The sequence below is a fragment of the Leuciscus leuciscus genome (genome assembly GCF_965113295.1).
Source record: "Leuciscus leuciscus genome assembly, chromosome: 18".
In the NCBI taxonomy this organism is placed as follows: Eukaryota; Metazoa; Chordata; class Actinopteri; order Cypriniformes; family Leuciscidae; genus Leuciscus; species Leuciscus leuciscus.
Window position 1 is genome coordinate 2,980,486 of NC_138742.1, and position 27,422 is coordinate 3,007,907.

A 27,422-nucleotide genomic window follows, 5' to 3' on the forward strand; every position below is an offset into this window, starting at 1 on the left:
TCAATATGTTTGACATTCAGTTTACATCAAATCAGTTTCATATGGATTGGTTTTGACGTCAATTTGATTTGAATATTTGACCATTTTTTGACGTTGATTTTGACATAAATTGCCCATTGGGTTTTACAGTCTCCTTGTTATGTTACATGTAGCCTACTTACCATAGTAATAACAGTAAATTATGCATAATTACATGCAACCCTATAGCCTACATGTAGTTTAATAATATTACTCAGTACTTAAATATATAATTACACTGTAACGATGACATCTTAAAATAAAGTGTAACCAGTTATTTGGTATTTAATAAGTTTCTTAAAACTTTTTATACATCATCCATGGAACTTTAGCTGGACGTTTTTTAAATGTTGCGTGTTTAAGAACGTTCAGGAAAAACGTTCAAAAGTAACGTTCCAATAATGTTTGAAGAATGATCAAATGGAATGTTCCCTTAACGCTGGCATAACAACAACAACAACAACAACGTTAAAGATGCTTTGAACGTTTTCATAACTTAATGAGAATGTTAGCGAAAGGTTTTTTGAACGTATTTTGTTAGTTGCGTCTGTTTTGCATGTATTACAGTCACTGCAAAAGAACAAAACCATGATGTTGGCCACTAGAGGGACTCATACAGACCTGTTTTTATGAGTTTATTACACTTATTTTGAGTTGCATCCTACAGTTCTGTGAATGTGGTCTTTTATGTGGTAGTATATTTCAATAAAGCTTTTCAAGATTATGATGCTTGTACAAAAATAATGGACCAACTCGTTCTTATTTGTTCTGGTCAGATTATCAAGTATGTACTGCATTTTTTAACAAAGGGCAGAACTTCTCAGGAAGTGGAGACTGTGGTGTTAAGAAAAGTATTTTGAATACTTCTCCTTTTCTCTCAGCTGTCCATCCGAGCGAGTGAACGGAGAGAAAGAAGAGACAGAGAGCAATGGCTTCAGATGTGATGTGCTTGTGTGGTTTTCTGCTCTGCGCTGGACTTCACTTCGTAACCGGTACGTCTGAACAACAACATTTAGGCATTTATTCCACAAACTGATTTTCATAAATCAATAAAACATCCTGCCATGACAGTGGTTTCTGTTTGTGCAGTACTTCTGCTCTTATTTTTGTACAAAAAATGGGTAACTCTTTATAATATTGTTCCTACATTAATGAATAACTACACAGTAACAAATGAGTAACGCACTATTAACATTTTAGTAACTACTAACTAACAATGAACTCTGATTAACAAAGTAGTAAGTAATAGCGCTCAGTTGAATGTGGTAGTTCACTATTAGCTAATCAATAACTACTATTATTCACACAGTACCTCACTGAAGAGTACTAAGAACTACTATATACAGGTTCATAATTAATATTAATAATGCATAATGTATAATATAAGGTAACGGTAACCCATTAGTAATTAATAAAGTGTTACATCTTTCTAAAGGAACTACTAATAATTTGGATCAGTATCTAAAGTGAAAAACATGATGGGCCCTATCTTGCACCCAGCGCAATTGACTTTGTACACCGACGCATGTATCATTCCTATTTTGCACCCGACTCACAGCGGACTTTTCCCTCCACAGACGCACGCTGGTAAACTAAGGAGTGAACCGCTCCCGGGGGCAGTTCAGCGCAAAGAGGAGGCGTGTTCCGGCGCAAACGTTCCCTGGTGCTATTTTGCAGTTTCAGAAAACAATTCCGCCACTGACCAGGAAAACCTAGTCTAAAGTCAGTGGTGCGTTGCGCATGTTATTCAGATGCTATTTTAAGGGCGCATGCTTGGCCATAATGTAGCGTGTGCACAACGCTCATACACTTTGCTTCTCTCATGAACACAGACGCAGCAGTTTTCATTTTTGCAAACCATACATTATTACAAGGAAAAATATTACCACACAAGGGAAATCATTGTTGTGTCCATGAAGATGTGAAAAAATAGGCATAAATCTAGCTTACACATTTACCCAAATTATTATACACCTGTTTAACCGAAGCTAATTTGGGTGTGTTTCTCCATCCCCAATGTCACTTCTCTGTGTTTTACTGCCCTGACGAGAACGTCGGTCTCCTCGGCTGTGAACCGCTCCTGGTGTGCGTCTGACAAATCCGCCGTTATAATAGCAATCCGCCATGGAACAAGCGCTCCTGCTCTTAAAGGGAATGTGAGATGATGCTCTGATACGTTTATTTCACGTTACGCCCAAACCACACCTATGAGTAATGAAGCTACTTCAGACCAACACATTTTAGATTTGCGTCGGGCGCAAGAGTCATTTATCCCACCGGTATAATAGCAACAGCGCCTGAGACCCGCCCACAAAGTTTGGCGCTTGATACTTGCGTTTCAGATCGTTAAAATAGGACCCGATAACTCCCTAATATTGACCGAAGTCATTGTAAGCTTTTGAGGTTTTTGTAAGATTTTGGATAGTAATGACTCAAGTGTTACTACATCTTTCTAAAGGAACTACTAATAATTTGGTTCACTATTCTAAAGTGAAGATCATAGGAACACACTTGTAATGACTAAAGTGTTACCAAATCCATCGGAAGGAATTACTACTCAAAATCTTACAAAAATCTCAAAAGCTTACAATGACTTCAGTCAATATTAGGGATGGGAGTTATCATGTTTTTCACTTTAGATACTGATCCAAATTATTATTAGTTCCTATTTAACACTTGAGTCATTACTGAGTCGTTACCGTTACCTTATACTATACATTATGCATTATTCATGTTAATTATGAACCTGTGTATAGTAGTTCTCAGTGAGGTATGAAAAAATAGTAGTTATTGATTAGCTAATAGTGAACTACCATATTCAACTGAGCGCTATAACTTACTAATTTGTTAATCAGAGTTTCTTAAAAGTAGTTACTAGAATGTTAATAGTGCATTGCTCACTTGTTCCTGTGTAGTTATTCAATAATGAAAGAACAGTATTCTAAAGTGTTACCAAAAAATTTTATAAAAAATAACTGTTTATTCTGTGTTTGTGTTGGTTTAGGCTGCACAGGAGAGTTGTCATTATTCAGCTGTTCTCCAGGAGAGTCTGTGCTGCTTCCCTGCAGTGGTGAAAACTCACAGCGTAAAGATATCAAGTGGAGACACTCGGAGATCGGGGAAACACAAAACTCAGCGGACGTCATTACGGATCAGCGATATAAAGGCAGAGTTCAGATTCACGGGAACCTCTCGCTCTCCATCACTCACCTGACTATAGACGACTCAAGATCATACTGGTGTAATTCAACCGAGAGAGTTGGTCTAATCATTGAAGGTAATGAATGCTTGTTTCCTTTTAATAATAATACATGCAGACCAACCATAAACCACATGCCGGTTACCTTCTGAAGTCATTCACATGCTAGTTTCCATTTCTTTTATGAACCGAAAGTTGATGACTAGTAGTTTCCATCAAGTCTTCTCAGAAAGATATTGTATTGTATACAGTTTGTATTTACCCAGACAGCAACATAGTGTCGGCCCTGACAATGATAACACGCTTTAATGTAATTACGAATGGGAAACCCTGAACCTTGAGTGTCGTGTTCAATGAAATGCTCTATAATGTTGTTGAAATTCTCAGAATACGAGTGAACTTGGTGTGATCTCAAGAAATTATGATTAATTTGACTCATCAGTGGAATTCACCTAGGTTAAGTTCAGATAAATTAATTCATTCTCTTTAATTATAAAGCACTTTTAAAGGGGTGGTTGATTATTATTTGACTTTTCTAACTTTAGTTAGCGTGTAATGTTGCTGTTTGAGCATAAACAACATCTGCAAAGTTACGACGCTCAAAGTTCAAAGCAAAAGGAGATATTTGCTTTAAAAAAAATAGTTTTATAAGGACTACAACAAACGGCTGGTAGAGACTACACAAGCTTACTCCCGGGTTAGTGACATCACAAACCCTAAAACTTACATAAGCCTGAATGGTTAGTTGTACCCCAGGAACACGCAGTCCATGTTGAGAAGAGGAAGAGTTGTTGTCGAGCACATTTGTTCAAGCTCAAGCTCAAGCTCAAGCTGTCGCATCCGTCTTTTCACATGCAATACAGTTCGTAACACTAGCATGTCACTGTATCCATCTGACAACAGTTCTGACAACAAAACTTCACACACACACTCTGGGGACATCAGAGATTTATTTTACATATTGTGAAAAGGGGCATTAGAACACCCCTTTAAACACAACCGTAGGTTGACCAAAGTGCTGTACAGAAAGTTAAAATAACAAAATAAACAAGATATAAAATTCACAAAAACAATATAAAACAATTTGAATTAAACTTTTAACCCACCATCTATTCCACCATGTGAAACTGTTTGTCATACAGTAATTTTATCAAGTTTGACCAACAGACTTTGGGCCATATTTTAACGATCTGAAACGCAAGTATCAAGTGCGAAACGCAAGTAACTTTGTGGGTGGGTCTCGGCACTGTTGCTATTATACCGGCGGGATAAATGACTCTTGCGCCCGACGCAAATCTAAAATGTGTTGGTCTGAAGTAGCTTCATTACTCATAGGTGTGGTTTGGGCGTAACGTGAAATAAACCAATCAGAGCGACATCTCACATTCCCTTTAAGAGCAGGCGCGCTTGTTCCATGGCGGATTGCTATTATAACGGCAGATTTGCCAGACGCACGCCAGCAGCGGTTCACAGCCGAGGAGACCGACGTTCTCGTCAGGGCCGTAAAACACAGAGAAGTGACGTTGGGGATGGAGAAACACACCCAAATTAGCTTCGGTTAAACAGGCGTATAATAATTTGGGTAAATGTATAAGCTAGATTTATGCTTTTATAATAAACTATCTATCTATCTATCTATCTATCTATTTAATCTATCTATTGTAATAATGTATGATTTGCAAAAATGAGAACTGCTGCTTCTGTGTAGATGAGATAATCAAAGTGTATGAGCGTTGTGCACACACTACATTATGGCCAAGCCTGCGCCCTTAAAATAGCATATGAATATCATGCGCAACGCGCCACTGACTTTAGACTAGGTTTTTCCTGGTCAGTGGCGGAATTGTTTTCTGAAACTGCAAAATAGCACCAGGGAACGTTTGCGCCGGAACACGCCTCCTCTTTTCGCTGAACCGCCCCCGGGAGCGCAAGTGTATTTCCTAGTTTACCGACGTGCGTCTGTGGAGGGAAAAGTCCGCTGTGCGCGGGTGCAAAATAGGAGTGATACATGCGTCGCTGTACAAAGTCAATTGCGCTGGGTGCAAGATAGGGCCCTTCGAGTCAGTATATCACGAGAATCAAATATAATTCTGTTTTGTGTTGGCAGGTTGTTCTATATCAGAGAGTGAAACATCAGAGGCGATCAGCAGATATCCAGGGGAATCTGTGTTTCTGTCCTGTTCGGTCAAATGCAGCGCTCGCTTTAAACCAGACAAGTTCAGATGGAAATTACCAAACTACAGAGAAATAAACCAGACGACTAACTCTAATGAACTGAATCGACTCTATCAGGGCAGAATTCACATGTTTGATACCCATTCAGGAAATCTCTCTCTGCTGATTTCTCACCTGACGGAGAAAGATGAAGGACTGTATGTATGCTGGATTAATGAGAATCAACACAAGAGCTTCAGTCTCACCGTTAAAGGTAAAGAAATGATGAATTTGCGCGAAACTTTGCAGTTCGTTTTACTAGAACATTTTTGAGTTCTAAAATGTTTTTCATTGTACTATTTTTAGTTAGAAGAGGTCATTCCTCATAATGTGACTCAATTAAAGTTCACAATCCCAGCTAACGGGGAACGTTTTGTCAAGGTTCTCTCAAAGGTATGAACAAACACCTTCCAAGTTAATAGAACGTTTATTCAAAGTTATCTGGTCTTAATGTTTTCGAAACATTATTACAACAATATTATTTATACATTGTTCATGGAACTTTTTGGTTGAAAAATTTTAGTTGGACTTTTGTCTAACATTTTCTCTCTAATTGTTTCACTAATTGTACATTCAAAAATAACGTTCCCATTATGTTTGTAAATTGATAAAAAGGCAATGTTCAATGTTCTTCCAGTAATGTTAAATAGAACATTCGTTCAAAGTTCAAAGTCTTGAATAATGTTCTCAAAACATTAGCACTAAATATTATTTGTACATCGTTCATGGAACGTATTTTTCCAAAACGTTTTGTTTGGACGTTCGTCTAACATTTTTTAAAATGTTACTTCATGTTTCAGAACATTCAGAAGTAACGTTCCCATAATGTTTGCAGAATGATCAAATGGAATGTTCCTTTTTCGTTCGCATAACCAAGAAAAAACGTAGTTTGCAAAACATTATTTTTGTTAGATGGCTACTCGGTCTGTTTACAGTATAGCACTTACTTTTTCAGACCAGTGTAAACCATCTAAATCAGTGGTTGGGAACCTCACCCAAGGTCTCTCACCCTTTACCAACAAACGATCGATTAAAAAAATTAAGACACATCAATGGAGATCGGCTCTCTGCAGAAAAAGCAGCCAATTACAATTCCCTTGTTGTACAGCCTACCGAAGTTAATGAAAAGCTAATGATAATAATAATATTCAAGTTGTACCGGCAAAAGTGCGTGTTCAGTGCTGTTCGCGAGTGTCACGAGTCACCACAACAATCAACTAACCACTTAACGTTTCTGGTAACCTACAGCTCCTGCACTGGGATTCAAGCAGCGGCAGCTTGTTTAAGGTAATGGCGAAAAACATTTTAGAACAGCAGCAAAAATGTACAAGTAGGCTATATAAACTTTAATATATCCTTTTATTGAAACGGGTGCTTTGCTGTGCAAAGAGAAACATTTCACCCGCTGGCCGCCTACTTTCACTTTTGCCGCAGACACCCTTTATGTCATATAAATGTGTCGTATTTTTGATAATCCGTGCAGATTTCAGTTTATGATTCTGTTTAAAGTTATTAATAACAGAACATGAATAAATGAGAAAGAAAAGAACAGGATGTGCTTTATATTGAAAAGAAATATTAAAAGCGCAATAAGTCGCGAAAGAGAACTGAATTCTACTGACAGGATGCTGTGCGCGCGCTCCGAGCGCAACATGGACAAGCATAATAATAGCTTTAATAATAATATATACCTGTATATATATATTTTTTTTTTTTTACTGTGGCTCTTTTGGAAAAATGCATTAACCAAAAATGAAAAATGTCTCTTTGGTCTAAAAAGGTTCCTGACCCCTGATCTAAATGGTTAAAAGTGTTAAACTACACATCAATCCTTCAAAATTGCTCAGCGTGAATTGATTCTTCGAACAGTCCTGCAAATAAAAGTATCCATACACTCTTAAAAATTAAGGTTCCAGAAGGGTGTTCTGGCATTCTTAGCAATGCCAGTGAAGAGCTATTTTGGGTTCCCCAAAGAACATTTTTGTGAAAAGTCCTTAAAGTCCCCCTGTGGTGAAAATCCAGCTTTTAATGTTGTTTATGTGTCTATGTGGTGTTTTTAATGTGCTTTAAGACAAACCATGTGTAAATACATATGGCTCATATGCATATTCATAGAACTTCGCATACTAAATGAGGCAAGGGTGTCGAGTTACAGTCAAGATATTTTAAGGAATGAAGACATTTTTTTCAAGGAAAAAACTTTAAATATGTCATTTTGGTGATCAAAGATGAGTTTTAATAGATACAATTATTGCCTACAGGGGGACTCATTTTTTCACGTATTTTAATATAACCTTTTTCCACTATAAAGAAGCTTTTGTGCAATGAAATTATTCCAATGATGTCAATTAAGAACCTTTACTTTTAAGAGTGTAACACAAATGTTCTTACAGGATGCACACTATGGGAGACTGAGAGGGAACCTAAAACAAAGTACCCAGGTGATTCTGTTCTTCTGTCCTGCTCATGCAAAGACCCGAAATCCAAACCTGAGAGCTTCAAATGGACCCGTTTAGACTCCAATGGGACCGAGCTGTCCAATGAAACTTTACGTAACAGAGCCAGATTCCACACGTTTCATAACACAACGCCATCAAATCTCTCTCTGCTGATATCCAACCTGACTGAAGACGACAATGGGACTTACAGATGCACGATTAATGACAAAACATCCACGTATACCAGCCTCACAGTTACAGGTATAGCACATTACACTTCCTAGATATTTGCTTTATCCAGTGCAAACTGTGGTAGATTTTTCCCTAAACCTAACTACGTACCTGGGTCTCGTCTACAGTCGACGTTTAGTCTATCTGGGTCTCGTCTACAATCGAGTTCCCCTAACATCTACAGTCGACGTTTAGTCTATCTGGGTCTCGTCTACAATCGAGTTCCCCTAACATCTACAGTCGACGTTTAGTCTATCTGGGTCTCGTCTACAATGGAGGTCCCCGAACATCTACAGTCGACATTTAGTCTATCTGGGTCTCGTCTACAATCGACGTCCTGAACGTTTACAGTCGACGTTTATTCTATCTGGGTCTCGTCTACAATCGACGTCCTGAACGTTTACAGTCGACGTTTAGTCTATCTGGGTCTCGTCTACAATCGACGTCCTGAACGTTTACAGTCGACATTTAGTCTATCTGGGTCTCGTCTACAATCGACGTCCTGAACGTTTACAGTCGACGTTTATTCTATCTGGGTCTCGTCTACAGTCGACGTCCTGAACGTTTACAGTCGACGTTTAGTCTATCTGGGTCTCGTCTACAATCGACGTCCCCGAACGTTTACAGTCGACGTTTAGTCTATCTGGGTCTCGTCTACAATCGACGTCCTGAACATCTACAGTCAACGTTTATTCTATCTGGGTCTCGTCTACAATCGACGTCCTGAACATCTACAGTCAACGTTTATTCTATCTGGGTCTCGTCTACAATCGACGTCCTGAACGTTTACAGTCGACATTTAGTCTATCTGGGTCTCGTCTACAATCGACGTCCTGAACGTTTACAGTCGACGTTTATTCTATCTGGGTCTCGTCTACAGTCGACGTCCTGAACGTTTACAGTCGACGTTTAGTCTATCTGGGTCTCGTCTACAATCGACGTCCTGAACATCTACAGTCAACGTTTATTCTATCTTGGTCTCGTCTGCAATCGACGTCCTGAACGTTTACAGTCGACGTTTAGTCTATCTGGGTCTCGTCTACAATCGACGTCCTGAACGTTTACAGTCGACGTTTATTCTATCTGGGTCTCGTCTACAATCGACGTCCTGAACGTTTACAGTCGACGTTTATTCTATCTGGGTCTCGTCTACAATCGACGTCCTGAACGTTTACAGTCGACGTTTAGTCTATCTGGGTCTCGTCTGCAATCGAGGTCCCCGAACGTCTACAGTCGACGTTTATTCTATCTGGGTCTCGTCTACAATCGACGTCCTGAACGTTTACAGTCGACGTTTATTCTATCTGGGTCTCGTCTACAATCGACGTCCCCGAACGTCTACAGTCGACATTTAGTCTATCTGGGTCTCGTCTACAATCGAGGTCTCCGAACGTCTCCAGTCGACATTTAGTCTATCTGGGTCTCGTCTACAATCGAGGTCCCCGAACGTCTCCAGTCGACATTTAGTCTATCTGGGTCTCGTCTACAATCGATGTCCTGAACGTTTACAGTCGACGTTTAGTCTATCTGGGTCTCGTCTACAATCGATGTCCTGAACGTTTACAGTCGACATTTAGTCTATCTGGGTCTCGTCTACAATCGAGGTCCCCGAACGTCTCCAGTCGACATTTAGTCTATCTGGGTCTCGTCTACAATCGATGTCCTGAACGTTTACAGTCGACGTTTATTCTATCTTGGTCTCGTCTACAATCGACGTCCCCGAACGTCTACAGTCGACGTTTATTCTATCTGGGTCTCGTCTACAATCGATGTCCTGAACGTTTACAGTCGACGTTTATTCTATCTGGGTCTCGTCTACAATCGATGTCCTGAACGTTTACAGTCGACGTTTATTCTATCTGGGTCTCGTCTACAATCGATGTCCTGAACGTGGGTCTCGTCTACAATCGATGTCCTGAACGTTTACAGTCGACGTTTATTCTATCTGGGTCTCGTCTACAATCGATGTCCTGAACGTTTACAGTCGACGTTTATTCTATCTGGGTCTCGTCTACAATCGACGTCCCCGAACGTCTACAGTCGACGTTTATTCTATCTGGGTCTCGTCTACAATCGATGTCCTGAACGTTTACAGTCGACGTTTATTCTATCTGGGTCTCGTCTACAATCGATGTCCTGAACGTTTACAGTCGACGTTTATTCTATCTGGGTCTCGTCTACAATCGATGTCCTGAACGTTTACAGTCGACGTTTATTCTATCTGGGTCTCGTCTACAATCGATGTCCTGAACGTTTACAGTCGACGTTTATTCTATCTGGGTCTCGTCTACAATCGATGTCCTGAACGTTTACAGTCGACGTTTATTCTATCTGGGTCTCGTCTACAATCGACGTCCTGAACGTTTACAGTCGACGTTTAGTCTATCTGGGTCTCGTCTGCAATCGAGGTCCCCGAACGTCTACAGTCGACGTTTATTCTATCTGGGTCTCGTCTACAATCGACGTCCTGAACGTTTACAGTCGACGTTTAGTCTATCTGGGTCTCGTCTGCAATCGAGGTCCCCGAACGTCTACAGTCGACGTTTATTCTATCTGGGTCTCGTCTACAATCGACGTCCTGAACGTTTACAGTCGACGTTTATTCTATCTGGGTCTCGTCTACAATCGACGTCCCCGAACGTCTACAGTCGACATTTAGTCTATCTGGGTCTCGTCTACAATCGAGGTCTCCGAACGTCTCCAGTCGACATTTAGTCTATCTGGGTCTCGTCTACAATCGAGGTCCCCGAACGTCTCCAGTCGACATTTAGTCTATCTGGGTCTCGTCTACAATCGATGTCCTGAACGTTTACAGTCGACGTTTAGTCTATCTGGGTCTCGTCTACAATCGATGTCCTGAACGTTTACAGTCGACATTTAGTCTATCTGGGTCTCGTCTACAATCGAGGTCCCCGAACGTCTCCAGTCGACATTTAGTCTATCTGGGTCTCGTCTACAATCGATGTCCTGAACGTTTACAGTCGACGTTTATTCTATCTTGGTCTCGTCTACAATCGATGTCCTGAACGTCTCCAGTCGACATTTAGTCTATCTTGGTCTCGTCTACAATCGATGTCCTGAACGTCTCCAGTCGACATTTAGTCTATCTGGGTCTCGTCTACAATCGATGTCCTGAACGTTTACAGTCGACGTTTATTCTATCTTGGTCTCGTCTACAATCGATGTCCTGAACGTTTACAGTCGACGTTTAGTCTATCTGGGTCTCGTCTACAATCGATGTCCTGAACGTTTACAGTCGACAATTATTCTATCTGGGTCTCGTCTACAATCGATGTCCTGAACGTTTACAGTCGACGTTTATTCTATCTGGGTCTCGTCTACAATCGACGTCCTGAACGTTTACAGTCGACATTTATTCTATCTGGGTCTCGTCTGCAATCGAAGTCCTGAACGTTTACAGTCGACGTTTATTCTATCTGGGTCTCATCTACAATCGATGTCCTGAACGTTTACAGTCAACGTTTATTCTATCTGGGTCTCGTCTACAATCGACGTCCCCGAACGTCTACAGTCGACGTTTATTCTATCTGGGTCTCGTCTACAATCGATGTCCTGAACGTTTACAGTCGACGTTTATTCTATCTGGGTCTCGTCTACAATCGATGTCCTGAACGTTTACAGTCGACGTTTATTCTATCTGGGTCTCGTCTACAATCGACGTCCCCGAACGTCTACAGTCGACGTTTATTCTATCTGGGTCTCGTCTACAATCGATGTCCTGAACGTTTACAGTCGACGTTTATTCTATCTGGGTCTCGTCTACAATCGATGTCCTGAACGTTTACAGTCGACGTTTATTCTATCTGGGTCTCGTCTACAATCGATGTCCTGAACGTTTACAGTCGACGTTTATTCTATCTGGGTCTCGTCTACAATCGATGTCCTGAACGTTTACAGTCGACGTTTATTCTATCTGGGTCTCGTCTACAATCGATGTCCTGAACGTTTACAGTCAACGTTTATTCTATCTGGGTCTCGTCTACAATCGACGTCCTGAACATTTACAGTCGACGTTTATTCTATCTGGGTCTCGTCTACAATCGACGTCCTGAATGCTTACAGTCGACGTTTAGTCTATCCGGGTCTCGTCTACAATCGACGTCCCCGAACGTCTACAGCCGACGTTTATTCTATCTGGGTCTTGTCTACAATCGAGGTCCCCGAACGTTTACAGCCGACGCATGTCATGGATGTCCACTCAGACTTATGGTCTCCTATACTCACATAATAACCTCTCCCATCTAAGTATGACCTGAACCATTTTAGGACTATCCCAGAAAGCCCCACCCAGTTTTCCAGCCTGTCAAGAAGTATGTTGTGATCGACAGTGTCAAATGCAGCACTGAGGTCGAGTAGTACCAGCACTGATAATTTGCCTGAATCAGTATTTAAGCGAATATCGTTTATTATCTTTATGAGCGCTGTCTCTGTGCTGTGATGCGGTCGGAAACCAGATTGAAAATTATCAAAGTATCCATTCGAGCTTAAGAATTTGTTCAGCTGATTGAAGACAACTTTTTCAATGATCTTGCCTATGAAAGGAAGATTTGAGATCGGTCTATAGTTGCTTAATATGGTCTTATCCAGATTGCTCTTTTTCAGGAGGGGCTTGACAACTGCAGTTTTCAGGGAGTTTGGAAAACTCCCAGAGAGAAGTGAGGCATTTACCACTTCTAGAAGATCTGCTTCTAAACTGTTTAGCACAATTTTGAAGAAAGATGTGGGAAGTGTGTCAAGGGCGCATGTTGATGTTTTAAGGTGTTGTACGGTTTCTTCCAAAATTTTGCCATCAATTTCTTTGAAGTCAGACATAGTAACTACTTTCTCAGGTGGTCTGATCTGTCTGACCTCAGTGCAACTCAAGGATGTGCTGATCACCTTTCTGATATTATTGATTTTCTCAGAGAAGAAAGAAGATCAATTCTTGCGCCACTCCTGTTCAACCTGTATATGCTCCCAATGAGCCAAATAATGAGAAATAACCAAATTGCTTACCACAGCTATGCAGACGACACACAGCTGTACTTAGCCCTATCGCCTAACGATTACAGCCCCATTGACTCCCTGTGCCGATGCATTGACGAAGTCAACAGTTGGATGTGTCAAAACTTTCTTCAATTAAACAAAGACAAAACTGAAGTTATTGCGTTTGGAAACAAAGATGAAGTTCTCAAAGTGAACGCATACCTTCACTCTAGGGGTAAAACAACTAAACATCAAGTCAGGAATCTTGGTGTGACACTAGAGTCAGACCTTAGTTTCAGTAGTCATGTCAAAGCAATAACTAAATCAGCATACTATCATCTGAAAAATATTGCAAGAATTAGATGCTTTGTTTCCAGACAAGACTTAGAGAAACTTGTGCATGCTTTCATCACCAGCAGGGTGGATTATTGTAATGGACTCCTCACTGGCCTTCCCAAAAAGACCATAAGACAGTTGCAGCTCATACAGAACGCTGCCGCCAGGATTCTGAGCAGAACCAGAAAATATGAACATATCACACCAGTCCTCAGGTCTTTACACTGGCTCCCAGTTAGATTTAGGATTGATTTCAAAGTATTATTACTGGTATATAAATCATTCAATGGCCTAGGACCTCAATACATTGCAGATATGCTCACTGAATATAAACCCAACAGATCACTCAGATCATTAGGATCATATCAGCTAGAAATACCAAGGGTTCACTCTAAGCATGGTGAGTCTGCTTTTAGCTATTATGCCAGCCACAGCTGGAACCAGCTTCCAGAAGAGATCAGAGGTGCTCCTACAGTGGTCACATTCAAATCCAGACTCAAAACACTTCTGTTTAGCTGTGCATTTACTGAATGAGCACTGTGCCGCTGTTCGTCCGACTGTTTGTACTGTACTGTATTTTACTCTATTTTTCTAAACTGTTTTAATTATTCTTATTTCTTTTAATTATTTTAATTTCTCCTATGTCAGCAGGGCATTTAGCCCGAAACTGTAAATGCCCACTCAGAAGGTGATAATGTGAAAGTGATTAATGTGGGTTTGAAAGTAGAACAGTATTTAAATGACGATATTAAAGTTTTCGTCTGAGAAAGAATGTGAACGCAGTGCTAAAGTGCTAAAGAAAGTGAAAAGAACGTGTGAGTAAATGAGGGAGAAAAGAAAGTTAAAGGAAAGTTGATAGATGGAAGTCGTAAGAAGATTGAAGGTTAAAAGAAGGTTGAAAGATTTAAGTCTTAAGGGAATCCTTTGAAAGAAAGATCTATAATAAATATTCTTTTTTATTTTTTAAAAGTACTGTATTTTATTTTATTTTTCTAAACTGTTTTAATTATTCTTATTTCTTTTCATTATTTTAATTTCTTCTATGTAAAGCACTTTGAATTGCCATTGTGTATGAAATGTGCTATATAAATAAACTTGCCTTGCCTGCCTTGCCTTATTCTATCTGGGTCTCGTCTACAATCGAGGTCCCCGAACGTCTACAGCCGACGTTTATTCTATCTGGGTCTCGTCTACAATCGACGTCCCGAACAACTAAATAGTAGTTTGTGAAACTAATCAGTATAATTGAACCATTCTCACATATTTTGATTGAAATTTAACATTAATATTAAGTGTATCTTAAAAATATAATTTCTATATTATATACAGTATTTATATATATATAATTTTTGTGAAAAGAACTAAAAAAATTGTTGGATTTTTAGGCATTTATTTTGGTACGTCCAAGTCAAACAATCATCATTAGTTATTCAGAGGTTCTATTTAGGTAGTATGGTTATTAATTATTGTGATATTTCCACTGAATTATTTTTAGAGTGTATTTAAATCAACTCAATGACTCAGCGATCTAATTTGGTTTGGCAAGTAAAATGTTTCCACACTAATGGGCTTTAAATTTGTCTCTTATCTCGAGTTGTTTTGTCATCCTGCAGGCTGTGTTTTATCCGAAGATCATATTTCCCAGATCTCATATGCAGGAGAAACCGTGGCGCTTCCATGTTCCTGTGAAGATCCAAAAACCAAACCAAAACACGCTGAATGGAAGCGTGCAGCTTTAAATGAGACCCTGGTTTCAGATGCCAAAGACGTCAACGGAAGATTCCAGATCCTTCGAGATTCTCCTCATAATCTCTCTTTACGGATCTCAAACCTGACTGAGGCCGACGGAGGATTATATGCGTGTATGGTCAATGGAAAACAGTCCAGAAGCATAAACCTCACTGTTACAGGTAAGACACGTCAGATTAGTGTGTCTTGAAACTTTATCTGCGGGAGGATGAATTGGTTCGCTTGAAGATTTTAGTGATACTACAATGTTACTCTCCTTTTCAGGAAATATGAGAATCACTGATTCAGTCTAATCCCAGCTAACAAAAATATGTTCTAAAGAAGTTTTCATAACGGTCCCATTAAAGGTGCAGTAAGCAATTTGAGAAACAAAAATCACAAAAACAAACACGCCCCTACCCAAAAGGATCACACCCATATCTTAATAGCTCCGCCCCCAAATTAACGAACTCTCTAGAAAACACTGGGTAAAAAAATATCCCAATTTGGATTGTTTTTAACCTAAGGGCTGGGTAAATATAGGACAGAACACAAATTGGGTTGTTTATTTAACTCAGCATAATGGGTTGATTCATTTTTACTATATTACTAGCTTATTTGTTTTACTTCACACATGAAATAATGATTACGGATTAACTTCAATCCTCTTAACCTTTTTAAAATACTCCACACAACCACTGGTTTGCATGATAATTCCTTTATTTTCGATAATGTTTTTTTTCCTTTAGTTTTAATATATATTGCCAATATTTAAGCTTGTTTAACAAATATTGTAAGTAAAAATGTAACATTTATAAGTAATTCAAGTGTAATGGACCAGTCTCTGTTGTCCCGTTTCCACCGTAACGGCGCTGGATCTCGTGCCGGATCTCGTGTCGTGTTCAGCGGGGGAACTTCTAACTTCAGACCGCCATCCTGCGTTTCACTCGAAGACTAAATATGCGGCGACAGGCTCCATAACCTGGCCATAAACAATCAGTGTACAGTTCTGAGGATATATTTTAACTTTCTAAGTATTTATATTCTGTATATTTTTGAATAAAATCGTAACATTTTATGCAAGGCATCAGGCGCTTCCATTACGTGAAAAGGCCGACGCGACACTCGTTTAGGTGACTCACGTATGTTTCTTTGCATAAAATTAAACAATATACAGAACAATAACGAATTTATAGATAGAATAAAATGTACACAAACCTGTATTTTACCGAAGACATGCACCATTTTGATGGAGCTGCACTGCTCTCTCCTGAAGAGGTCGCAAAAAGCCTGCGATATGATATATAACTCATGTCTGACCCAGGATCTGAGTAACACAAAAACTACCCAAACACTGGGTTGTTACGTCTGACCCAGGAGCTGGGTAACACAAAAACTATCCAAACACTGGGTTGTTACGTCTGACCCAGGAGCTGGGAAACACAAACACTGGGTTGTTACGTCTGACCCAGGAGCTGGGTAACACAAAAACTACCCAACACTGGGTTGTTACATCTGATCCAGGATCTGGGAAACACAAAAACTTCCCAAATACTGGGATGTTACGTCTGACTCAGGATCTGGGTAACACAAAAACTACCCAAACATTGGCTTGTTACGTTTGACCCAGGAGCTGGGAAACACAAAAACTATCAAAACACTGGGTTGTCACGTCTGACCCAGGAGCTGGGTAACACAAAAACTACCCAAACACTGGGTTGTTACGTCTGATCCAGGATCTGGGAAACACAAAAACTACCCAACACTGGGTTGTTACGTCTGACCCAGGATCTGGGTAACACAAAAACTACCCAACACTGCGTTGTTACGTCTGACCCAGGATCTGGTTAACACAAAAACTACCCAAACACTGGGTTGTTACGTCTGACCCAGGACCTGGGAAACACAAAAACTACCCAACACTGCGTTGTTACGTCTGACCCAGGATCTGGGTTACACAAAAACTACCCAAATACTGGGATGTTACGTCTGACCCAGGATCTGGGTAACACAAAAACTTCCCAAACATTGGGTTGTTACGTCTGACCCAGGAGCTGGGAAACACAAACACTGGGTTGTTACGTCTGACCCAGGAGCTGGGTAACACAAAAACTACCCAAACACTGGGTTGTTACATCTGACCCAGGATCTGGTTAACACAAAAACTACCCAAACATTGGGTTGTTACGTCTGACCCAGGATCTGGTTAACTCAAAAACTACCCAAACACTGGGTTGTTACGTCTGACCCAGGATCTGGTTAACTCAAAAACTACCCAAACACTGGGTTGTTACGTCTGACCCAGGATCTGGGTAACACAAAAACTACCCAAACACTGGGTTGTTACGTCTGACCCAGGAGCTGGGTTACACAAAAACTACACAAATACTGAAAAAATAACCCCAAAAAATTACCCAAAAGGCTCAACCCAGGGATTGGCTCATGTGATTTGAAATTCTTTTAGTTTTCATTTTATTCAAATTTAAAAAACGTCCCAACTTTTCCGGAATTTGGGTTGTACTACAAATTGCACACTTTGTCTTCAATAACAAATGCACATTAATGAACAAATATTGTACAATATACTATTGTATACTATAATGTATTTTGAAAGTATACTTTCAATTCATTGTTACAATGATCATTTCCAGCATATACCTAAAATATATTTTTAAGTAAAGTGTAAATAAATACACTTTTAAAAAATAAACAGAATTTTCACTAAGTATGTTTTTATAAAATATATTTTTATAAAATTCACTAAAGTACAATTATTTTAAAGTGTTAAAAGTTGTATTGTGAAAATAGGTAAAAGCATGATGCTAATATACTTTTAATATATGTAAAGATAGTACCATTTTTATGTTCATATATTTGCAAGGGATTATATTTAAAATACAATAAAGTATACTTTTTTTACTAGGGTTAAACATACATTTCAAATGATATTTCTTTTCCTGATTCATCAGGTATTGAAACACTTTGACATTATTATTTTTTTTTTTTTACAAATAAAGCATTTGAGTTACGATTACGGTAAATGGGAACATTTATGATGCTAAACTGTCATTATAATAGTTGTGTGAGTATAACAGTAGATTTATGAGTAAGTTTTGAGCGATCTAACACTTTTATAACTGTTATGGGGACTTTTCCTGCAGATTTCAGCAAAAATCGTCTCATATTCTCCCTGGTGTTTCTGATGTGTCTGATGCTGCTGTTCGTGACTGGATTCCTCTGCTGGAGATTTACACAGGGTATGAACACACTAAACACTGTGGGAAACGTGAACTGTGCTCAAGTTTTCGATCTTTTAGATCAGCGTTTCTCAACCGGAGCCCAAAAGTGGGTCGCGGAGTGTGTAGTCAAAAGCCCCATTCAGACGGGACTAGTGTAACATGGAGAGGAGGGGTAAAGTAATAATTACCAAGCTTCTCTGTGATTTTAGTCCCGTCCGAATGTGCATCTCAGTGATCATGACGGACAATGTCAGTAAAGATTACGGCGACTTTTACCTTCAGTAAAAAAGTCCGGAAAAATTACCTCAGGTAACACTCATCCCGTGTGAATAGACCCGCTGTAAATGTGTACGTAAATATTTCGCCATTTCCTGTTTAAAAGTAGTTTTCCATGTTTTTTCAAGTATGGAGACGCTTGAAGAAGCATCAGTTGTGTTCTAGACGCTGGGACGAGTCTGTGGCAAAACTGTGTTTTACACACACCATTCAGATCAGAGAGAAGATCGACAGCACTTGTTAGAGGCACGAAACATCTTTTAGCGTTAGATAAGAGCCTATTACCAACACAATCCAATCTGAAGTTAATTAATACATCGTTCCACCGGACATAACTGTTTTATATACACTCACCTGAAGGATTATTAGGAACACCATACTAATACTGTGTTTGACCCCCTTTCGCCTTCAGAACTGCCTTAATTCTACGTGGCATTGATTCAACAAGGTGCTGAAAGCATTCTTTAGAAATGTTGGCCCATATTGATAGGATTGCATCTTGCAGTTGATGGAGATTTGTGGGATGCACATTCAGGGCACGAAGCTCCCGTTCCACTACATCCCAAAGATGCTCTATTGGGTTGAGATCTGGTGACTGTGGGGGCCATTTTAGTACAGTGAGCTCATTGTCATGTTCAAGAAACCAATTTGAAATGATTCGAGCTTTGTGACATGGTGCATTATCCTGCTGGAAGTAGCCATCAGAGGATGGGTACATGGTGGTCATAAAGGGATGGACATGGTCAGAAACAATGCTCAGGTAGGCCGTGGCATTTAAACAATGCCCAATTGGCACTAAGGGGCCTAAAGTGTGCCAAGAAAACATCCCCCACACCATTACACCACCACCACCAGCCTGCACAGTGGTAACAAGGCATGATGGATCCTTGTTCTCATTCTGTTTACGCCAAATTCTGACTCTACCATCTGTATGTCTCAACAGAAATCGAGACTCATCAGACCAGGCGACATTTTTCCAGTCTTCAACTGTCCAATTTTGGTGAGCTTGTGCAAATTGTAGCCTCTTTTTCCTATTTGTAGTGGAGATGAGTGGTACCCGGTGGGGTCTTCTGCTGTTGTAGCACATCCGCCTCAAGGTTGTGCGTGTTGTGGCTTCACAAATGTTTTGCTGCATACCTCGGTTGTAACGAGTGGTTATTTCAGTCAAAGTTGCTCTTCTATCAGCTTGAATCAGTCGGCCCATTCTCCTCTGACCTCTAGCATCAACAAGGCATTTTCGCCCACAGGACTGCCTCATACTGGATGTTTTTCCCTTTTCACACCATTCTTTGTAAACCCTAGAAGTGGTTGTGCATGAAAATCCCAGTAACTGAGCAGATTGTGAAATACTCAGACCGGCCCGTCTGGCACCAACAACCATGCCACGCTCAAAATGGCTTAAATCACCTTTCTTTCCCATTCTGACATTCAGTTTGGAGTTCAGGAGATTGTCTTGACCAGGACCACACCCCTAAATGCATTGAAGCAACTGCCATGTGATTGGTTGATTAGATAATTGCATTAACCCTTGTGTGGTGTTCATATTTTTGTTACTCAGCCAGTGTTCGTGGGTCTGGTGGACCCGCTGCATTTTTGGGTTTTTAATTCAACACAATCAAAAATGTTATGTTAAAATACTCAACAGATGTTTACTTCATCCCAATTACAAGCAATATAAACAGCATATATGGTCAATATTTTCTCTTTACCTTTGTTAGATCACATTTTAGAATTGCAACCTCGTGTGGGAATGGCAGGAGTAGAAGCACAAAACTCACTCTTGCACTCTTTCACACTTACACACAATCTCTCTCTCACACGCACGCACGCACACACTCATGCAGACACATACACACACCCACAACACACACACACAGACACACACAAAACACACACCCACACCCACACACACATACACATGCACATACACACACACACTCACTTGGATATGTGGTGTATGGTCACTCTCCATAGGCATAATGGTTTTTCTAATGTACAAACTGTATAATATATCCCCCTACACTAACCCTACCACTAAACCTACCAATCAAAGAAAACTTTTGGCATTTTTTGAATTTCAAAAAACACCATTAGATAAACCTCATAAACCATATACAAGAACATACACACACTAACAGCAGGCCCTGACAGGAGGAGGACAGAGTAAAGGTACACAGGATCTACAATTTCCACACTTTTATTAGCCCCGGGTCCAGTGGACCCGAACATCCTGTGTGTAATGTAAATGTGTAGGGGGGGTGTACAGTGTGTTTTCATTAAAAATGTGTTCTGATATATATTCCTCACAGAAAATGAGCCAAGGCCAATGAGTCTCAGTTTGAAAAAATAATTAATTGTATCATTTTTCTTTTGCTAAAAAATGAAAACGGGTCCAACAGACCCGAACACCATACAAGGGTTAATGAGAAATTGAACAGGTGTTCCTAATAATCCTTTAGGTGAGTGTATATAAATATAGGTTATATGTGTTTGCGCACGTGAGATCAGGAAGCAGCGAAACACACACATGACGACAGGAGTGACGGCGGTGTGTAAGTCGAGTTACTCTCCCACTTTTGCTGGTTTTACTGAGATCTCTCATCCCGTGAGAATTGGCCATTAATATTACAGACGTCCTGTGGTAAAATTACACTCCATCTACCCTTATAGAGTTAATCCCGTCTGAATAGGGCTAAAGAAACAACAACAACAAAAAACTTAATTCTAATTGTTTTTCTGATGCGAGACTTTTATTTTGAAAGACGTTCCTGAAGCTGTTGACTCTTCTGTCAGACGCAGTTTAAGTTAAAGAGAGCCTGAGATGAACACTTTGTCCTGATTCAGTGTCTGCGCTCAGATGAGATGCTATCAGGCTATATGTCACTAGTAGCCGCGTTTCCATTACAGTTTTGCGCAAAACTTTTGCGATATTTTCTAAATGTCGATAAGAAACTGGAAGTGTTTAACTGAAGTCATTATGATCTTACAGCAAAAAAGAGAAGGACAGAAAGCCGAGTGACCCAGAGTCCAGATCATCAGGTGACCGAACTATTCATAATCAGATAATGGGTGAAACTATTCATAAATGAAATGCACATAATATTATGTTTGTGTGTCTAAACTTGTGTTTGTAGGATGATGTGACGTACTCCACTGTGATGCAGATTAACAGAGGAAAACCGGCGGAAAACCAACAACAGGTACTAAAACGCAACCGTTTTACTTCGTAGTCGATTTTTCAAGTTCTTTATCAGAGGGTTTTTATCTTGGAAAACCTTTACTTTTCGTTCACTGCCTTTGAAAGCATAACATCGTACTTTTTACTCCATTTCATTAAAAAAATATAATTCCTCAATCGAACGAGTCGATTACTGTTGAACTAGTTCACAAATCGCACTAAACGATTCATTCACGAATGGGACTGATTCGATTGCAGTAAACAACTCACTGATTCAATGATCAAAATGAACCGGAATATCGCCCGAGCGTCACAAGTTATTAACGCCGAATTTCTAGGACTGATTATTGTAAATGAATATCATATTTAGGTCATGACTGTCAGTTATTTGTGAACTAAATCTGTTGTAAATGTGTATAACAAGTATTATGTATAGGTTTTGGTAATAAATGTTTTGCTTATAAGCAGATTAATACATTGTAAATGTCTGCACAAATCTTTCTAGTTAGTGCTGACTTGCCATTGCATGCTGCAAAAACATGGAGAATAACACGTTCTCTCGTCTAGGATGATGTGATTTATTCAAGCGTCGTACAGATTAAAGGGGGAAAAAGGACTCGTAGAAAGGTTTGTGTTGGATTTTTATGGAAGCTTGCAATTCTGACTTTATTTCTTGCAATTTCAGACTTTTTTTGTTGTTGTAATTTTGAGTTTATATCTTGCAATTCAGACTTTATTTCTTGCAATTCTGACTATTTTTTGCTATTTTGAGTTTGTACCTCACAATTAGAGATGCACCGATTACAATTTTCTGGGCCGATTCCGATTTCCGATTTTTCATTAAGTTTGACCTGCCGATACCGATTTTAGCCGATTCCGATTTCATTTTTTCTGACCACTTTACAGCACACACAAATATTTATTTTATATCTTTTCTGTAATAGAACATTTTACAATTTGCATAGTACATATTTTTTTGAACAGATAAATGCTATAAAATATAACTATATAAATTACTTCAGGTGTGGGTAATTCACACACATCTAAAGTGCAGTGTTATGGAAGAACCATTTCCTTTTCACATTCAATATCCAATAATTTTTTTATACATGTATTTAGCAAACTAAACGTCTGTATGAAAACAGGGAATGGCGATAAAATAATATATAAATAAAAAATTAAATAAATATAGCCTGGCAGTATAAAGATATTTCTCAAAGCACACACACACAGGCCTATTGCAATCACTTGTACAAACTGAATAATAAAACAAGTTTAAATGGGTACATTTTCTATAAATATTGTTCTTCGTTTTCTTTTCTGACATAGCCTACTCCAGTTCTTGTTAAAACACGCACATTCTGTGCATTTTGGGCACTTTTTTGTGAAACCCTATTTAGGCTATTTTGTCCATCAAGAGTGTGCTTTCCCTTTAATTGAGCGTGAGCAGTGCAACAAATAGACTCGGCGCCGAAACACGCGCTTCACTGCTCGCGACGCTCCTGCTTGACGCTCACGCGCTGCTCCTGCTCCCGTTGTGATTAACATGCACGGCGAAAAAAAATTCCCGCTTGCGGTCTGAACGGACGTAATTCACGAGGTTTCCTACGTGTGTTCCGCGTGCACGTGTGATGCTGATGTTGCGCGATGTTAATCATGCGGCGCCCGAGTTTCATTTGACCGGCATAAAATCGGTATTTGTCAGACTGACCGGCCGGTCGCCGGTCACGGCCGGTCACGTGAAAATCGGCCAATTCCGGTCACCAGCCGATCAATCGGTGCATCTCTACTCACAATTCTGACTTTATTTTTTGTAATTTTGAGTTTATATCTTGAAATTCAGACTTTATTTCTTGCAATTCTGACAATTTTTTTGCTTTTTTGAGTTTATACCTCACAATTCTGACTTTATTTTTTGTAATTTTGAGTTTATATCTTGCAATTCAGACTTTATTTCTTGCAATTCAAACAATTTCTTGCAATTCTGACCTTTTTTTGTTGTTGCAATTTTGAGTTTATATCTCAAAATTCAGACTTTATTTCTCGCAATTCACTTTATTTCATGTAATTCTGAAAATGTTTTGCTAATTTGAGTTTATACCTCACAATTCTGACTTTATTTTTTGTAATTTTGAGTTTATATCTTGAAATTCAGACTTTATTTCTTGCAATTCTGACAATTTTTTGCTATTTTGAGTTTATGCCTCACAATTCTGACTTTATTTTTTGTAATTTTGAGTTTATATCTCACAATTCTGACTTTATTTTTTGTAATTTTGAGTTTATATCTTGAAATTCAGACTTTATTTCTTGCAATTCTGACAATTTTTTGCTATTTTGAGTTTATACCTCACAATTCTGACTTTATTTTTTGTAATTTTGAGTTTATATCTTGAAATTCAGACTTCATTTCTTGCAATTCTGACAATTTTTTGCTATTTTGAGTTTATACCTCACAATTCAGACTTTATTGCAATTCTGACAATTTTTTGCTATTTTGAGTTTATACCTCACAATTCAGACTTTATTGCAATTCTGACAATTTTTTGCTATTTTGAGTTTATATCTCAAAATTCAGACTTTATTTCTCGCAATTCACTTTATTTCATGTAATTCTGAAATTTTTTTGCTAATTTGAGTTTATACCTCACAATTCTGACTTTATTTTTTGTAATTTTGAGTTTATATCTCACAATTCTGACTTTATTTTTTGTAATTTTGAGTTTATATCTTGAAATTCAGACTTTATTTCTTGCAATTCTGACAATTTTTTGCTATTTTGAGTTTATACCTCACAATTCAGACTTTATTGCAATTCTGACAATTTTTTGCTATTTTGAGTTTATACCTCACAAATCTGACTTTATTTTTTGTAATTTTGAGTTTATATCTTGCAATTCAGACTTTATTTCTCGCAATTCAAACAATTTCTTGCAATTCTGACCTTTTTTTGGTGTTGCAATTTTGAGTTTATATCTCAAAATTCAGACTTTATTTCTCGCAATTCACTTTATTTCATGCAATTCTGACAATTTTTTGCTAATTTGAGTTTATATCTCACAATTCAGACTATTTTTTTGTAATTTTGAGTTTCTATCTTGCAATTCAGACTTTATTTCTCGCAATTCAGACTTTATTTTTTGCTATTTTGAGTTTATATCTCACAATTCAGACTTTACTTTTTGCTATTTTGAGTTTATATCTCACAATTCAGACAATTTTTTGCTATTTTGAGTTTATATCTTGCAATTCAGACTTCGTTCTCGCAATTCTGACTATTTTTTGCTATTTTGAGTTTATATCTTGCAATTCTGACAATTTTTTGCTATTTTGAGTTTATATCTTGCAATTCAGACAATTTTTTGCTATTTTGAGTTTATTTCTCGAAATTCAGACTTGATGTGTTTGTCTGCAGGAGGAGGTTGTTTATTCTACTATGGCAGACGTGAGAAACGGACGATCTGCTCAGGTAAGTGTGCGCAGCTTTTGGACACACACCTAAATTAATGTTTTTCATGATTTCTAAAACCGTTTGATTTAAATGCTTAAAATTGTAGCCAAATATAAAGTGTGCAAACACAAACTGCAGAAAGTGTGTTCTACCTCAGTATTTTTGTTTTGTTTACCAATACAAATATAAAAAAATTAAATAAAAAAATCGAGGCGAGATCTAGTTTATGGTTAAAACAATACAAAAAATTGTCAGTGCGCTCAGAAAAATAAATATAGTCACATTCAATTTTGATGATTTTTTCAGTGAACAACACTTACAGTAATATTATAAGTAATTTCACTACTTTATTTAAGAATGTTTAGATATTTGTACTGGAAAACAAGAGAAAATGTTTGTTTTCAGTGTTGTGTATTTACAAAACTAAAATAATTTAAGTTATTAAATTGAATAATTTGTATGTCCATATGTCAGAAGTATAATTGTGTGTGTGTTTATTATCTCTGCAGGATGTCACATACTCATCTGTAATCTCCAGCCAATCTCACACACCAAGATCCGTGCAGATCAACCCTGAGGAGGACACCGTTTACGCAAGTGTGCAGAAAGATCAAACGTGACACTTGCCAAAAACAAACATTTTCAGTCGGGTTATTGTTTTATAATCATTGCAAAGGCGTTTACATTAACAGAATTTGCTTCATGCTGTGTTTATCATACTTAGAGCCATAATTTACATTTTGTTAAAATTGTCTGTTAGAATAAACTGTTAAATTTCTCTTTTCTAAGATTTTTTGGCATTTTGTACGATGATTGTGCAATTCCCTTTTAATTTAATGAATCTCTTAATTACAGTAATGGTTGTGTTCTTCGCTTGGAGTGACTGTAGTGGCTACACATTATGTTTGTGAAAAATAGTTTGCTTCAAATCAAAGTTATTGCTTAAATGTTTATTGAAATGTATATCTCTTAAAGAGAAAAGACAAACACAGCAAGTTCTGATTTTAGCTTCTTAAAGAAACTTGCAGAATTATGAAAAAAAAAATAAACAGAAAAAAATGTCTTTTGTGCAGGATTATTATTTTTTATCACTTGAAATAAAATAAAATAAATTTGAACTGAAATACATTAAAATATATTTAAAAAAAACCTTAACAACCTTAAACTTATTTTATTTCAGCAAGTTGGCAACAATTCTTATTTTCATTTAGTTTAAGTTGATGTACTAAAATATCCAAAACTAAAACTGACTAATAAATAATAAAAACTAAAAATATATAATCTTTTATATTATATATATATATAATTAAAAAACATTTAATTAAAAAAATTATACAAATGACAAAAATGAAAACTAAAAATATAACAATAGAAACTAATTCAAAATACTGATAAAAAAAATACTGGTACTTACTATCTTAATGGTACTAAAATAATCAAAATATCTTAAAAACTGTCACAGCTTGTAATGTAATTGCAATTATTCTTTAAAAGTAAATGTAATTATTCTCACGAGTTTCGTCATTTGTTTCTTTATTTAAAGAGTCCATATCTCATCTTTTCAAAACAAAAGCTAAATTGACACTACAGAACAGTGAAATATTCATTTTCACAACAATATTCTTCATTCTAAAACATTTCCTTAAATTTCGCACTAAATAATCCGTTAAGGAATGCGATGACAAACATAAGAAAGGAATCTAACCAGAGCAAATATTACAACACAAAATAGCTCTATAAGTTAAACAAATGCTCAAGATTATGTTGTTCGGTGCTTTCTATATTGTAATGCATGGTGTGTTTTTCTCCATATTATTACTAGAAACTAATTAAAACATTAGCAGAGTTAGAGGCACAGCTTTAAGTTTATCGTTTAATCTTAAACTGATGATATCTGATTTGATATGATGATAATTATCACATTATACAGTATATAAACTATAACCAGCACGTTCTACTGTGCTTTTAGTCAGAGACACACACTTCAGGGTGACGGCGTCAGTTCTACACAATTGCTAAATATCTTTTCCTGAGTTTTCATTTCTAATAAATGACATTTCTAAAGAAATATGGATTGATCATCGCGGCTCTTCATCAGTTGCAGTTTCTCTTACCTGAGCTTTACTAT

The 27,422-nt window shown here is 38.0% G+C and overlaps 1 protein-coding gene across 4 annotated transcripts; it reads left to right on the forward strand.

Annotated features, from left to right (window-relative positions):
* The first annotated feature begins 876 nt into the window (after positions 1-876).
* Positions 877-26,675, forward strand: LOC309480896 (immunoglobulin superfamily member 10). Of its 4 annotated transcripts, none has more exons than XR_014199803.1 (11): positions 877-1,010; positions 3,023-3,295; positions 5,325-5,645; positions 7,825-8,130; positions 15,036-15,332; positions 18,312-18,407; positions 21,655-21,704; positions 21,800-21,865; positions 22,349-22,470; positions 25,259-25,312; positions 25,804-25,823. XR_014199803.1 is itself a non-coding variant. In XM_082145602.1 (11 exons), the coding sequence occupies exons 1-11, from the start codon at positions 947-949 to the stop codon at positions 25,912-25,914; spliced, it is 1,698 nt and encodes a 565-aa protein (XP_082001728.1). In that variant the 5' UTR covers positions 877-946; the 3' UTR covers positions 25,915-26,675. The 4 variants fall into 4 exon arrangements, 3 of the variants coding, with proteins under 3 accessions (XP_082001728.1, XP_082001729.1, XP_082001730.1); XM_082145602.1 differs by having other exon boundaries at positions 22,411-22,470; positions 25,804-26,675; XM_082145603.1 differs by lacking the exon at positions 7,825-8,130 and having other exon boundaries at positions 22,411-22,470; positions 25,804-26,675.
* The last annotated feature ends 747 nt before the right edge of the window (positions 26,676-27,422 follow it).

What these genes read in the sequence shown, in the direction of transcription:
- LOC309480896 (XM_082145602.1), top strand. Translation starts at nt 947, where the DNA reads ATGGCTTCAGATGTGATGTGCTTGTGTGGTTTTCTGCTCTGCGCTGGA. An exon ending in TGGACTTCACTTCGTAACCG is followed by an intron (nt 1,011 to 3,022) that starts GTACGTCTGAAC and finishes GTGTTGGTTTAG; the next exon opens with GCTGCACAGGAGAGTTGTCA. An exon ending in AGTTGGTCTAATCATTGAAG is followed by an intron (nt 3,296 to 5,324) that starts GTAATGAATGCT and finishes TTGTGTTGGCAG; the next exon opens with GTTGTTCTATATCAGAGAGT.